Source organism: Balaenoptera physalus, assembly GCF_965194825.1.
Source record: "Balaenoptera physalus genome assembly, chromosome: 2".
NCBI classification, from domain to species: domain Eukaryota; kingdom Metazoa; phylum Chordata; class Mammalia; order Artiodactyla; family Balaenopteridae; genus Balaenoptera; species Balaenoptera physalus.
The window spans coordinates 77,726,563-77,743,156 of NC_138883.1; the positions used below are offsets into that span (position 1 = coordinate 77,726,563).

General features: G+C 42.5%; 1 protein-coding gene across 5 annotated transcripts in view; it reads right to left on the reverse strand.

Moving 5' to 3' along the window:
* The window catches only part of RYR3 (ryanodine receptor 3), a 570,624-nt gene that overhangs the window by 335,779 nt on the left and 218,251 nt on the right, over positions 1 to 16,594 (reverse strand). For all 5 annotated transcript variants that reach the window (XM_082452325.1, XM_082452326.1, XM_082452324.1 and 2 more), the window contains exon 3: positions 3,491 to 3,598. In XM_082452325.1, coding sequence (XP_082308451.1) covers positions 3,491 to 3,598 — 108 coding nt within the window. The remainder of the gene's footprint in view (positions 1 to 3,490; positions 3,599 to 16,594) is intronic.

A 16,594-nucleotide genomic window follows, 5' to 3' on the forward strand; every position in this document is an offset into this window, starting at 1 on the left:
AGTTCAGTTGCTGTGCAGCAGTGAAGAGACACAAAAGGACCAGTTTATGCCTGGAAGGAAAAATGACAGTCTTCGAAGCAACCCGTTTGGTGACAGTCATGATCATTAGGGAAAGTGATATCTGTTAAAAAGCAGTAAATGCCTATTTCCAAACAGAATGGACTGACATGCAGAGGAGGTGTGAACCCAGTCAAACATCCCCAGGCTCCCCGGAGAATCATTATGCTCTGTCGTGTTAACTCACTTCCTTCTTGATTTTTCCACTTTTTCTTTTTCTTCCCTGCTGAATATTATCATCTCAAATCAAATTAAGTACTAATAGTAAGTGCGCACAGCAATCACTTCAGAAAAGCAAAACATTCAGACTCAAGAGGTTATATAAAAATATTATTTCTCATAATAAAGATTGAGAGCCCAGATGGAATTGTGAGAGAGTTCCAAGAACTCTCAGTCATAGCAACTCTTCTGTTGCTGTTAACTTCAGTTATAGCAACTGAAGCTGCTGTTCAGGTAACTAGTGGAGCCACCAACAAATAATAAAATCTAAATCATTTAAAGAGTACCCTTGGGGCTTCCCTGGTGGCGCAGTGGTTGAGAATCTGCCTGCCAATGCAGGGGACACGGGTTCGAGCCCTGGTCTGGGAGGATCCCACATGCCGCAGAGCGACTGGGCCCGTGAGCCACAATTACTAAGCCTGCATGTCTGGAGCCTGTGCTCCGCACCAAGAGAGGCCGCGCGATAGTGAGAGGCCCGCGCACCGCGATGAAGAGTGGCCCCCACTTGCCGCAACTAGAGAAAGCCCTCACACAGAAATGAAGACCCAACACAGCCATAAAAATAAATAAAAAATAAATAAATTAATTAAAAAGAGTACCCTCTCTTATCTGTACTCCAGCTCTCTTTTCAAATCCCTTCCTCTAGCTCTAAGATCTCTAGTTATTAATAATAATAGCAATAATGTATCAAGATGGGAAAGAACTGTTGGATCGCTCTTTTCTTTGGTAAAATGGCACAAAACAGCAATATGACACATTGGAAAATTTCAGAGTCTGATTCAACATGCTGATTGTTATCCAATGACTTTTTAATAATAAAAATGTCATGGATAGTTTATTTTGGACTTGATTTTTCAAAGAGAATGGCTCCTCCAATAAGATTTAACATATTGGTTTTTAAATATTATAAATTAGAGATGGCCCCTGAAATATATAACTATATGGAATAAACTTCTGCTATAACATGGCTGGTAATTAAGGTATGTCTTATTCATATGTTCCAAAACTAAGAATTCAATCTTATTAAGTTGGCATTAGTATTCTATTTGGAAAATGAATTGTTATTTATTCTTTTTTAAAAGACAAATCAAGTTAAGACTATTGTTTAAGTTCTTGGCAACAAAGAAGAGCAAGGGTTATAATCAGAACTTTTCAATTTACTTTGTCATCTATAGGATTCCCTGAACTACTCAAACTAAATGGTAAAGAAAAAGAAGTCCTTTGAAATGCACTTTGTGAACAAACAAAATAAGAGAATGCACACAAGATAAATTCTCCAGTTAACATGGCTTCTCTCTATCTTGCCAATTTCTATCCTGGGTCCTATATTGGCAGGGTCTAGCTGATCTTGGTTGACACTGAAAGTGGTGATATTCCACATCAACCAGGTTTCTCTCACCAAAGGTGTCTGTAAATCATGAGTTAATCATACTGGAAAGAAAAGTGAGCAATTAAAAAGTAATTTGTTCCACTGAACTGGAAACGTTTGAGGGTATGTACCTAAGGAGGAAAGCATGGGGTCCTGAGGTCAGTGTCAGGAGGAGATGAACACAGATTTCAGATTTCAGTGAACATCAAAAGAACAAAAACTCACCTGTGTTAATGCTCTAAGGAAAAGCTATTTTCAGGTGGCTGATGAAAGCATACTATGCTAAGCCGAAAGAGTAAAGAATCGCAAGTATTGGTGTTAAGGACCCTAGAAAATTAATTAAACATCCTAATTTTATAGATGAGAACACTATGGCACCAAGAGATTGTAAGACTTATGTAAGATCACATTAAGAGCTGGAAGATGACCCAAATGTAAACATTGGTTCTCTTGAGTCTCTGGTCATTGTCTCTTCTACCACCAATGAGACATTCTTTATGATGTATGAGTTCTTTCAAGTCAAGTAATAAACTGTGCTAGGCCCTGCAAATATTCCTACCTATGTGCAGTATAGGATGCAAAAAATTAGACTTGTAATTATAGTACACAATGGTAAGAACTATTTACTGACTGTTGCTCAAGCAAGGGCACCCAACCTAGACTTACGGGGTCAACAAACGCTTCTCAGTCGACCGAATATCTAGACTCGTTCCTTGAAGGAGAAGTAAAGATTACATAAAGTAAGAGAGAGAGGAGGAGAAAGCTGTTTTACATGGAGGAAACAGCTGACACATATGATCAGGGGTAAAGAGAGTTGTCGTGTTTGAGGAAGTGAAGGGAATTCAATGTGGTTGGATCACTGAGTGCTTGGGGTGGGGGGCAGTGAGAGACAGGGCAGGAAAGGTAAGCAGGGCTCACCAAATCCTGAAGGCCTTTATGCCTAGTTAAGGAATTTGGGATTTCTCTTAAGGTAATGGGCAGACAGAGAATTTTAAAACAGTAAAGTGTAGTGATTAGATTTGCATTTTGGAAAGAACATTATGACAGTTGAGTGAAAAAAAAAATGACAGGGGAGGTAGGCACAGAAGGAATCAAAGCAGTTAGTCTGAGGTAGTAACGCAGAAGATAAAGGATAGTCATCTAATAAAGTATCTAAGAGGGGTGGAGAGGGGTGTTTGGACTTCAGATATTCAGGCCATAGAATTAAAATACTTGATGATAAATGAATATAAATAGATGTGGGTCATCAGTGAAAGGGTCAAACATTACTCTGAAGTCTCTGGCCAAAGTCTTGCCTGGGAGACCTTTGGGAGACCATCATCCCTCACTTAAAGACTTAGAGACAATTTTACCGACAATAGAAACTCAAGACAGCTTTGTACTTGCTCATCATGAGTGAAACTGTGGAAATCTGGGTACACGTCAAAGATTCTGCATTCTACAGGAAATCCTCTCCAAAATACTGTAACCTGGTTGTGCTGCACTGAGGCAGTCATAAACCTCTGATGAGACTTTCCCAAGAAAAAAGAACCAGCCTAACAGGTACCCACGCCCCCCATCCCAAGGCCCTTTCAGCCTCTCCATATTTCCTAGTGGATTATGGGTTCAATGTCCTATGCCCTGCTCAGGCAGCATTAATGGTGATCTATTCTATTTTCTGGTGGAAGTTCGTTAACCCAAAGGAAGCAGAGTTAGGGCTGCTAAGTAAGAGGAATAAGAGGATTGACTCAAGGAAACTGGAAAACTAAGGTTTTCTAGTTCAAAACTGGAGGAATGAATTGAATTGTATACTTTTGGGCTATGGAGTATCCCAATCCCCACCAAGGACATAATTCAGGTACTCACCCCTTCGCCGCCATCTTCACCTGTGTTGGCAAGCATTTCCTGTAGGGCTCTGACAGAGAGGGACTGTTCCAGTACAAAATTGCAGACGCAGAGATCTGGAGGAACATACTGTGGAAATAAAACCAGAATGAGGATACCTACTCATATCAGTTGGGGATCAGTCACGCAGTAACATCTCAAGGGCAAAGAGCCTATGAATCAAAGTAACACTTGCATCGATGGATGGATGAATGAGTACAAAAGGTAGCTTTTTTTTTTTTTTTAATTCACGTTAAAATGGGTTTCAAGCTGGATTCTAAAGGATGAGGAGAAGAAAAGCCCCAAGTCTCAAGGGAACAGCGACCAAAATGTCAGGATCAGCTTGAGTAATGGCTGGGGGCACACATGGGAGAAGAATACACATCCAGCCTTGCTGAAGGAGCGAAGGCTGATCGACACCGAGGTCTGGGTGGGACCAAAGGAAGAAAGTCACTGGGATCTCATCCACAATAATTTGTAAGAAGACAAGACCAGAATAGTGACCAAACACTCGGCAATAGTGACCAAAATAGGGAGCCCATTTACTTGTTAAGAAAATCTGGATACCACAGTGTAAAAAGAGAGGATTAAGAGCTATATAAATTTAATTCTGAACAAAGAAATTGATGACCCCTACAACAATCATTCTGATTTATTATATGCTCAGGTAATACCATGATATTTTCAAACATTTCTCAAAAACGGACAGTCTTCTCTGCAGATTGACTAGTAATAGCTAATGCTCATTGAGTACTTTTCTGTGCCAGGTATTGTTTTAAGTGCTTTGCTTATATTGGCTCATTTAATCCTCACAATCACTCCATGTATATATACTGTTCATCTCTCAGTTTACAGCTGAGGAAACGAAGGCACAGAGAAGTTAGGTCACCTGCCCAAGGTCATGGCTTACACTTGGGTGAGTTGGATTCAAATCTAGGCACTCTGTCTCCAAATCCATACACTTAACTCTGTTCCTGCTGCTGATGGAAACATTACAGATTTTTTTCACAACTAGACTGTTTTTTAAAATAAATTTATTTATTTATTTATTCATTCATTCATTTTTGGCTGAGCTGGGTCTTTGTTACTGTGTGCAGGTTTTCTCTAGTTGCGGCGAGCGGGGGCTACTCTTCGTTGCTGTGTGTGGGCTTCTCATTGCGGTGGCTTCTCTTGTTGCGGAGCACGGGCTCCAGGTGCGCAGGCTTCAGTAATTGTGGCACGTGGGCTCAGTGGTTGTGGTTCACGGGCTTTAGAGCGCAGCCTCAGTAGCTGTGGCGCACAGGCTTAGTTGCTCCGCGGCATGTGGGATCTTCCTGGACCAGGGCTCGAACCCATGACCCCTGAATTGGCAGGCGGATTCTCAACCACTGTGCCACAAGGGAAGCCCTAGACTATTTTCAATCAGCAAATATTTAAGTTTTATATTTATGCAAAACACAGTGCTCGGTATTGAGAAAGATATAAAGACATGCAAAACAAAATCAATGCTCTTCAGGAGTTTACAATCTGGTTCCACGATACATCATTTTCCTTGGGAATACAGCTTATATTCACCTTGCACACCAAGCCTTTGTTTCCTCTGTGATATTGGCTGAACATTGCCACCATCAGAGTAACAGGAATAAGGAATGAGGGCCAGAAGTCACCAACAGCTATGTCTAACACTCGGAGACAGGTAACACTGTTTCTATGGAGCTCCAACTTAAAAGCTAAAAGCAAGCCTGCTACTAAAGCACAGATAACCCTTCTGATTTTCAACATTTTCATTTTTTAAATAAAGATTATGGAATTGGCGATTTTAATTTCCCTTTAATTTCCAAGTGTTTGTATCTTCTTCCTCTTCCTCCCCAACCTCAATGCCCTCAAAAATAAAAATGATGTCCCACTTGTTGGACCTGCCCACTCTTTCCCTTTAGTAAAATTTTAAGACCCCCTTAAGCCAAGAGTGGCTCATCCTATCCTGAAGGCTACTGGCCCATGGGTGACTTACATTTTGCCACTTAAATACTTTTCTACTTAGGATCTCTACAGTCAGAAATCCTAAAAACCCAGACTCCCTAGAATTCTGGGTGTTACAGGAAATTGCCCAGTTCTCTTTATGAACATGATGTAACCAAGGAGAAACTGTATGTAACACGAGGAGACAACAGTCTTTATTTTACGTTTCTTGCTTCGTTTTCAACATTTGTTCCTGCTGCAGGTAATTAACTCATTTGTATGAGACTTGAGCAAGCAGATGGCTGGTGATGCAGGGCAAGGCTTCGCATCAGGAAGTGTTTTTAGAGTACATATCGCATCATTACAAGTACCAGACAATAATATGATAAAGCATTTCCCTAAAGACCACATGCCGTAAGTATATATAGTCCGACTCAGTCTCCCAAAAGAGGATGCCACCTCAGAAGATTTTACAGAGGTTTTTTTCGTACCACATCTTGGTCTATCTGGATCTCATGTCACCGGAATAGGAAGCAAAAAGAGCTAGGGTTTGAGCGTCTCCTCTTCCTCCTTCACTTCACTAGAGCATGCGGTTTGGAGATTTCTCTATTCAGGAATGTCTACGGGTGTGGCTGGTACTTTAAAGGGTGCGTTTTGGCTAATCAACTGAATGACCCCAACATTCACGCTCACTTTTACAAGAACCCTATTTAGTCCAGTCTCTTTAAGACAGAAACCTTCACGGCTCCAAGTGCTACAGATCCTGTCCTTACACGAGATTGTGTGATTCTGTCAGCTCTCTTTCCTCCTGTTCTGGTTTGCTTGGACTCTCCCCCGGCGATGCCATCCCCCATCCTGATAGAGGACCACGGGTACCAGACACGAGGCATGCTCCAATTACATTTTTCTTTTCCCTCCAGATATTAAAAGTCCCAAGGTGGTCGTGATTTAATTACTGGTACAAATGGGTACATTTACAGAGGGAGAGGGAGAGTGAGCGCGGGGAGGAAGCATCTCATATGGGAACACTGTATCTGCCACTGGTTTACATAGTTTCCTTACAGTTTAGTTTTCCTTCCTCTAGAGTGTGGTCCTGCCTGGACTCTCCATGCTCGGGGATAAGGTCACACCACTCCAAGAGCAGGCAGAACAACATGTGGGCAGCGGCAGGGGAGGGAACAGGGCAACAGGAATATCTGGAGGAAAACAAAATGCAGCTAGCAACTTGTGACATGGAGTGCAGAGCACAGAGCTGTCTGACCTGCTCCACCAGCTGCCATCCTTAATTAAACTCCACACCGGCCTGAGCTCCCACCTCCACATTTCCCAAGAATGAGCCAAGGCTACTGGTCCATCAAAGCTAATTTGTTTGCAGCATGAGAGTTCCCCCAGGAGGCCGGCTCATTGTCTCTGCGCTCTGGAGCCTGTGCCTCGGTCACTGCCTGGCAGGCGTGGGGCATGTGTTTGATGATTCTCAGCACGGAGAGAAGGGCTCTGTTGACATCTGTTCTGAAATAGCTCCTCATCACTCTCCCCAGCCCTGTCCGCAGCCTAGAGAAGCACCATGTTTCCAAATGTCCTACAGAAAACCTTGAGATGCCAGGGCTCTGCATAAGCCAGGAACGAGGTATTCATTTAACCCCACTTTGTAGAAAACAGTGAAAGGGAAGGCCTATGGACCCTCCATGTTCCATAAATCTATGTAACGTATACCTCGCTGCACTCAAAGTATTTTTCTGGGGCTTACTAAGTCTAAGAAGGTGGGAATTTAACACTCCTGTTATTGGATTCATTTAGCATTTTTCTACCTAGCACCCCACAATGTACACTCACCAAGGTAGTAGTTTGTACGAGGCAAGCCTTCAGGGAAATGAAGAGAAGAAACAGTTAACAGAAACAGGGCTGTTTCTCCCTCTATTATGCTGTTAACCACAGTCGCTGTGGCTTATATAGTTCTTCACGCAATGCAGGCTGTTTCCCTAGATTGTGGGTATCTTGCAAAATCTGTGTCTGACTCTACTTTCGCTACTTTTGTACACGGAACAGCAAGTGGTCAACTCAAGCCTTCTTGAGCTGCCTCTCTGTGTCCTAGACTATCCGAGAGTGTGTGACTGATGGTAGCTGTGGTTGCAGCACTGAGCATGCACTTGCCTGTTGAGCCCCTTCCCCAAGCCTCCTGCTTAAGATTCAAGGGACCACCTCCCTGTACCAGGAAGATAGAAAGCATCCTTATTACCAGAGTTAGGGAACTGAAGGCTAAGAAAGCTGGATAAACAAACTTTGTTGTTTCTTTATTAGTCTGCTGCTTCAAGTACAAGTCCTTTTGCTAAATCTTCACAAATAATTGTTTCTTTGTCTAAAAATTTTATACAAAACACCCTGCTTGATCACCTTGGGGGTCCCATTTCTGTGTCACCTCCATGTGTTTGAATTAAATTGTTTTTTTTTTCCCTCCTGTTTAAAAAAAAAAAAAAAAAGATTCAAGGGACCCTTCTTCTCTCATTGTCATGGATCTCCTCCCACTTCTCTGTTAGCCCATCTGGCTCTCACACGGCCACGCCTCAGTAAAATACCCTGTAAGTGCGGCAACGGCTTTGAATGAAAAGCAATATAGGTTATATTGGTTAAGAGCGAAGCCTCTAGCACAGGATTGCCTGAGGTCCTATCTCTGTTCGACCACTTACTAGCTGAATGACGTTAGGCAGATAACTTAGTCTCTTTGCCTCAGTTTCCTTACCTGTAAAGTAGAGATCTAATAGTACCCACTGCTCAGAATAAACTCATTTTTTATATTTAAAGAACTTACGATACGGTCTGGCACGTAGTAAGTACTCAATAAATGTCAAATGTTGTCCACACAGGGCAGTGAAATCCACACATCAATAACTCACTTAAATGTTTATGTATATATCTACTATTTTTGAAGTTCTTATTTTGTGTAAGGATAAAGCAAAATCCCTGCTCTTCAAGGTTGTGCGGTCTCGTGGAGTATTGGGGAAGCAAACGGAAAATTTCCAAAGTATGATTCAAAAGGCCCATAGGTGGGTAAGGAAGCATGAGGAAGCACCCAGAGTTGAACAGGGCTGGAGTGGAGAGAGGGGGACGGGGAGGGGAACAAGCAAAGGGAGGTGACAAGTGAGGCTGAGAAAGAAGTAGGTGCTAGGCTGAGGGTCTTGAGTCACCCTGCCAAGGATTTTGGACTCTGTCTTCAGAGCAATAGCCTACATTAAAGGAAGCGACCAAATCAAATGTGCATCGTTGAAAGATCACTGCAGGTCCAGTGTGAAGTGGGCTAGACCAAGGCAGAGAAACTAGTTAGGAAGTTGTTGCAATAAACCGGTTACAAGGGGACAATGGTAGTTGAAATAAAAGTAATGAATGAATTAAAGTAATGGTAGTTGAAATGGAGATAAAGCGGTGAATTTGAAAAATCTTCAGAAGTTAAGAGAGAGGAGATCTGGTGACTAATTGGACGTAGGAGAGGAGTGGAAGCTAACCAGTGTTTCTATCGGATGGAAAAAGAGTGCAAAGAAGAATTCAGGAAGAACAAGCCACACCAAGGGTCAAAAGCACCACGAAGACAGTAACTGCACTCGGCGAATTGTCCCTGGATCTCCATTAGGGCAACAGAATGATGATGGGAGAGCCAAGTCTCTGTGATGATGTAGTGGTACCCCTGCAGGTGTCAGCAGAGGGAGGTTCACCTGGGAGAGGAGGAGGAACCTGAGAGAATGACACATGTTCTCCACAAAAGGAGAATTCCTGGAGACCCAGCAACCAAAGTCAGCCCAAGTAACCTTACTTCCCTTTCCCGTGTCCATTAGGCAGTCAGCCAATAATTAGAGAACCTAACAGTATGCATTCAGTATTGTACTAGCTGCTGTGGGGAACAAAAGAGAAAAGACATGGTTTCTATCCTTTAAGGAATTCTTAAGCTATTTGAAGAGACAGATCTACCATAGATGAGACTTTATGAAACAATAAAAAAAAGTTTACATTCAATGCTAAATTGGAGAGTATGAGTTATATGTCTTGCAGGACCAAGGGGCCTCTCAGCCATGTTGGGATGGGGAAAGGCCAGCCCAGGCTGGAGCGTGGCCTAAAGAGGGTTTATTTACATGGGCAAGTAGCTCCTGGCACAGAGCCAGAACTCAAATTTTTGTTTAATGAATGAACGAGATGGGAAAGTTATCCTTCCATTTCCTTGTGTGGATTCTTCCCTTCTGTTTAAAATTCCATTCGTTGAAGCAGCATTTTTAAGTTACAGGCTTTCCAGAACCTCTGCCCTCACTTCCCTTTGCTTTTTCACCTAATTCACCATCCCCCCCAATTCACCTCCATGGGCACTATGTCTGCTGGTAAGAGGCAGAGCTGGACTCTGTCCCCAGTGGTCTGCCTTCCACATGCCTTGTTTGTTCCATTTCACCACAGTGCCTCACACAGGACTGATAACCATCTCCCTATCACGGCTCAATGCAGTCCTACTCAAAGACTATGGATGAGAAGACTTCCCAAGGCCCCAGAGGCAGAAAGTTATTCTCTCCTCCAGAAAATGTTCCAGGTCAATCTGGCCCCACTAGGTACGGCGTGGCATTGGATAAGACCAACTTTCTATGGGTGAGCACCAGGATGGCTAGAGATGGGGCATGTAGCTTGTATTTCAGGAGCTTTAAGCACTTCACAGACATGATCTCATCCACCTACAGCAGACGTGAGCTCATCTGTGGACTGCCTCTCTTGTTACTGATAATACATAATTATTTGTATTGTGTTTATACTTCAAAGGCAGAGCCGGATCGTTAAGCAAACTAACACCTACATCTCGTCCCAAGCAGGTTTTAAGTATTTATGCAGTTAAGCGCCTTTTAAATCTACCTTTGTCACCTCTGCTAAGTTTTTGATAGATTATAATGAAGAAAGTTATATACTGAATATTTAAACCTGAAGCTGTTGCCCAGTCTCTGTATTTCTACAGAAATAGTTGGTGGCTTTACAACTATTTTAGAGGTGGGTCAACTGAGATACAAAGGAATTAGGTAAAACTTATATGGGCAAGTGGAGAAATAAGAATAGAATTCACATATACATTTAAAATGTATCTATTTACCTATCTATAAATTGTAGCAGGTACTGTACTAAATCCTTTATAAATATTACCTCATTTAACTCTTACATCAACTCTTTTAGCAAAAAGATTACAGATAGACAGTTTATAAATGAGAAAACTGAGACTCAGAAAGGTTGAAACACTTCCCCACAATCACATGCTGAGAATAGCATTTAAATCGGGAATTCCAAACTCAACTCCTTCTGATACTGTGTCAATATTCCTAAAGAGAAGGCTCTCATTCTTATACCAACATTGTGTTGTGGAACTCTAATTCTACTAGGCTACCTCCTCCCGTTTTTTTTTTTTTTTTTTTTTTTTTTTTTTTTTGCCACACCGAGGAGCATGTGGGGATCTTAGTTTCCCAACCAGGGATCGAACCCGTGCCCCCTGCAGTGGAAGCACAGAGTCTTAACCACTGGACCGCCAGGGAAGTCTCCACCCAATTCTTATACTTTAATAATTTAAGGACTTCATATTAGGTTCTTGACTATCTCAGGAAGAGTTCTCTACTCTGGAATGGCTACTGCAAAGATTATGGGCTGCAGTTAGTGGGACTATCGGGGCTCAAGAGCTTTCTAAAATTGAGATTCCTGGCAAGCGAGCTCATTTCCATCTTTATGCAGTTCTGAAATCTGAAACCAACTTACCACGTAAGCTCTCTCTTCCAAAAAGCAATTCAACTCTGGGCATGATGGGACAAGTTTCCACAAAGGACATACATGTGGAGATTTTAAACATGTGTGCATCCAGATTTTAAACATGTCGAGGGAAGAGACTTTGCCTGTGTTAAAAGTTATCATGAAACAAGTTTAAAATGTATAAAACCTCGTTTAAGTTTTTTAAAAATATATTTTGCTATGGAAAAGGATCTTTCAGAAAGGTCTTTCTGAAAATATATACAGAAGCTATTCAAAACATTTGAGTTCCAATTTTTGCCTGAACTTTGCTAACAAAAACCATTATACGTAAACAGTAAGGCACACAGAATTTAAACTTATAGCTGGAAAACATTCCTTTTGGGAGGAGAGGAGAAAGATGCTATTATCTTTTAAAGGAATGAAATGAAGAAGGTGCCTTCTGATGCCCAAGGAATCAACCACAGGAAGGCAATGCTCTCAGTATCCCCCAGTCTCTTGGCGGTTCTTCATTCTAGGGAACAGTGAGCATCCCTGGGAGGACTGACAGCTGTGGAAAATCACTACCACAGCACAAGGAGACTTACTAAGCAAAATCACTCACAGTCATGAGCAGAACAACTGCAGCATCTGATGCCATGCTGGCCTGAGGTTTACTCCAAGAAAGAGGGAGTATTCAGAAGGAAAGGGATAGAATAAGTTGATCATGCATAAGGGAAGGGAAGATTACCAAGTTACAGAAAGGTGTTGATATTTAAAATAAAATAAAATAAAAAGCTTCTACTAGGGAGTTAAATATTTACTTGAGCAGAGCACTTGCTGAAACGCTTCCTATGTGAGCGAGGAGCCACTGCCACCTAGAAGTAGGAAATCCAAATTGCAGGACAAATATCCTTTGACAAAAGTCCTGCCAAGAAATACCAGCCCAAAGTGATAAAGAACTAAAAACACCCACAATCACTGTTTCTTTGCCTCATCCCTCAAATGCCCAGATATTGGTTGTTTAATTCACACTGATCCACGGATCCATTACAGTCTAGCCTCTCATAGGGAGAATGTTTATTAATTCAAGTAAGAGCCACACTTGCAACATCAACTATCCTTTTGATGATGCCCAGAGATTTCTCACAAGAGGTAACACAAATAAGCTTGTTTTGGAAGCGTGAATGCAGAAGCACAGTTGGCCCAAGAATCTGCTGGGCAAGGCTGCTAACATTTCAGATTCCTGGCACCCTTCTCTAGGTGGTACTTTAAAAGAATCTCCCAGGTGATTCTGAAGCGGGATGTCTCTGACCCCAATTTGAAAGATACTGTAGAGTAACTGGACCAAACAAGTAAAGTCAGGTCTCTGGACAGTAACTGATTCTTACTCTAGATCTTTCATTAAAAGAGTTCAATTCATCAAAATGTAAGAATTTCTTTCAAATGAATAACCCAATAATTTGAAATCCACATAATTGTTGTTTTTATGATCTTGCCTGCTATGGTCCCAACCAAAAGTAATGCTGAGGTACCCTGGACACCTCTATTCTGCAAGCATCAGTTGTTTCTGGTACATAGGAAGAATGTCACCAAGAGCCTGGCAAAAATAAGTGCTGTGAAGCTTGTGTTCTTTAAAATAAGGAAGAAGGGGCAGCCAAAGAATCAGAGTCAAAACGCTGGGCAGCTGGCTTGTAAAGCTGCCTGCTGGGAAAATGCATAACTCACAGGCTGGATGGTTGATTTGGGTCTTGATTGAGCCAAGTTTTGCCTCCCCTGCCTGGCATGGTCGGCATGTAAAATAACAAAGGTGCCAAAAGGTAGAAATGTGGAACACTTGCACCTGGAAGAAAACACGCTGTGCGGAGGAGCAGCAAACAATACCTACTGTTTATAGACGGAGGTAGCGGAAACAATGACTCTTTGCACGGCCCTAAAAAAAATACGGTCATAAATTAAACTCTAGCTTAATGAGTAGCACAGGTAATACAACAAGCTCTGTGGTAAGGAATGTGACCCTAATTTGCTACTTTTCAATGGGATCTACTGTGAGAAACTGAAGTTGTTATTCCAAAGAGCTTACATATTGGAAAAAAAAGCAGAGCTCAGGAAAGAGGAAAGGCAGCATGTCAGTAAGGAGATGAAACCAGCATGTGTGTTCCATGTGCCATGAATAAATTAGGGGTACCAGCCTCAGCAAGAGGAACAGCACAGGGTACAGGATGGTGGAGTCGGAATGAGGTGTGATAGGCAGAAATATCAAGAGATGAGATCAAAGCTGAGGGGGGCGGACTGGCAGGAAAGCCTAGTCTCAACCTCATGTTTGTGTTTTAGTCTCGAGCTTGTTTCCTTAGTTTTGGTGGGAGGAACACTGACCAGCAGTGTACCGCCCGCATATTCCTTGGCAATTTCACTTGACCTCTCCCCCCTTTTGAGAAATGACGTGGTTGTCAGAGAATTTAGAAACCATGACAAAGCTTTTCTCCACGGCAAGGCACTTCTCCGTTTTCTCCAGCAGTGGTATCCAGCAGCTGCAGGAGGGGACAATGTGTGTCTCTTGGCCTCTCATCGCATACAGGAAGGCGAAGATTGAGGAAAGCCTTCTGAGGCGCCCACAAGAGAAGAGAAAATGCCAAGCTCAACTAAAGGCTGATGGAACAGAGACACTGTGTACGCAATGGCAGTTCTGTCCCCTTAGGTGCAATGATCACCACTATTATTATCGGGGAGAACCTCCTGTGTACTGAGTCCTGCTTGATTACAGTATCAGCTCCACGAGGCTCTGGATCTGAAGTGGATAAAGCTCAGGGCGCCAAAGGGCAAGGACAACAGCTTGGCTTCCAAATGGTTTGAATTTTTTCTCCAATGCCTCCTTCCCACTCTCAGATTGAATCCAAATTCCAATGTGCAAATGCAGTTTTTACTTTTTGTCCCCTCCATGGAATTTTTGTTTTGGAAAAAATAAACATGTCACTATAAACTAAGTTCTGGATTCAAATTTTTTCTTTTGGCAGGAGTATATGGATAGATGTTCATAAAAGTTGCAGTTTTAAAAAGACTTTGTGGAAATAAATAACAGTTATAAATACTTTTCCCCAATATGGAAAAAGTCCTCCTATATCCTACCCCCTTCAACTCCCTCATAGTGTCTGAGCTAAACTACTACCACTAGATATTTACATGTGCAAGGATTAGTATCACATGCCCCCGTTTGCAAGGGGGCGTGTAGTATTCAACACAGACATTTTAAAACATGTATACTGGAGAGGGATTCAGCACTGCCAGTCAGAAGTAGCTGCATGAGTTAAAAATGTTCACCTAATAATAAGCACTGCTTCACTGGAGTGGGCTATATCTACTTCAGTAGTGCCATCCTTACCAGGAAGCACTCCAAGTATGAAGGATGAACAAACATCAAAATGCTCATTCAACTGTGGAGACGTGTTGGGTTCCATTCTCTCCAAACCGTCTCCCATTGAAGTCACTGATACCTTTCACTCAGGTCGTGAGCCAGCTTTGATAAACACAAGGAAACCAGTAGGAGACTCAGTCTCTTCCTATTTCAACCCAACCCATCACTCAGCATCTGGTGAAGGTGACCAGGAAATACCATATCAAATACTGCCTCTGCCCAACCATCCAAGTTCACGTGACAGAGCCTTCACTTCAGTTCCCTTCTTTATCTGCGCTAGGCAACTAACCCAGGTTAGTGAGGTTTCCCATCAACGATGAGGACAGAGAATAGGTGTTGCAGGGCAGATTACTCAGGAGGGAAGGGGAAAGGAAAAACCTCATCAGGAGTTACCTCCAAGACACAATGGTTGTGTCAACTTGGTGCCATGAAAGAGAATGAACACACTGATAGAAGCTGAAAGAGCAACGCCATACCTCAGAAAGGAAAGCCCTTGCTCATGGTGACTGAAGATAAGTTTGTCAGACCTTATGAAGATAAATGTCTCAAATTAGGACTTCCCTGGTGGGGCAGTGGTTAAGAATCTGTCTGCCAATGCAGGGGACACAGGTTCAGTCCCTGGTCTGGGAAGATCCCACATGCTGTGGAGCAACTAAGCCCGTGCACCACAACTACTGAGCCCATGCTCTAGAGCCCACAAGCCACAACTACTGAGCCCATGCACCAGAACTACTGAAGCCTGTGCGCCTAGAGCCTGTGCTCCACAACAAGAGAAGGCACCGCAACGAAGAGTAGCCCCGGCTCGCCGCAACTAGAGAAAGCCTGCGCACAGCAACAGAGACCCAACGCAGCCAAAAATAAATAAATAAATAAAATTTTTAAAGTGTCTCAAGTTAGTCAGTTGTCCTCCAGCAGCATTTGTCCTTACGTTCTAGTGAACAAGATGAAGATGAGCGCCATGTCTGGCTTTCTAGTAAACGTGTACATTTGGGGAAAGAAGCAAGTTCATTCATTACTACGGCAATTCGAAACTTTTCATGGCAGGCTGTAGGTAAGGGTGAACGAGATATTGATGAAGCCAAGGTCGGTGGTAGCTTTGCCTCGTTGTGTGATGACATCTAGCTACTTTGTCATTACTTAGTCAAACAAGGAAACAGATGTATAAGGCCGATGACTGCAAATTCAGACCTTCCACAATTTCTGAAAGTGAGGTCTGTGGACCACCTGCATAAGAACCAGACAGGAGTTTGTTTGAAAAAAAAAAATAAAAGCAGATTTCTGGCCCCATGCAAGACAAGGCTGGGGATTGAAGGATGTGCTCATTCCAGTTTGAGAAGCTCAGCCTTTCTGGGTGAGCTCAGTGCCAAAGCTCACAGATGCCGGCTAGGATCATCATCTTCAAGGATAAAGCACTCATGACACAATTTACCTGCGAAATCAGGGAGTGAGCAAAACCACAGTGCTCATTTTTCAAACTGAAAGGTGATCATAGGAGGTTCTGGAAACTTCCTCATGAACATCAAAAAGTTCTCATCTTTCTTGGCTGTATGTTTCACAAAAAAAGTAATTCCCTTTAGCTGTTTACTAAGAGGTTTTACTGAAAGATAATAGTAAGCCTTCTTGCGTTCACTCAGTCTCAGAGCTTGCATTAAATTCTAAAAACTCTCCTCACCTTTAGGTAAAAGAAGTAGAATTGTTTGAACCTAGATGCTACAGCTTATCAGGGTAAGGATTCAGATTTCAGGTCTCAAGGGACTGCCCTGGGGATGGAGGAGGTGGGGTGGAAGTCAATTATTCCACCCTCAGTGCTCTGAGGCAGTACTGTACCTGAACCGCCCCAAAGAGATGATAATCTATTCTATTTTGAAGTAGAAGTATGTTGGGATGTATAGCGAAGTGCTAAAGTAGCGCTTAAGGCAAAAGTCTTTGATGAAAGTGCTCTAATGAGAAATGCATCCTTAGGGTCAAGGGTTTTTAAATCCTGTCAACCACTCAATAGCTCAAAAAGAACT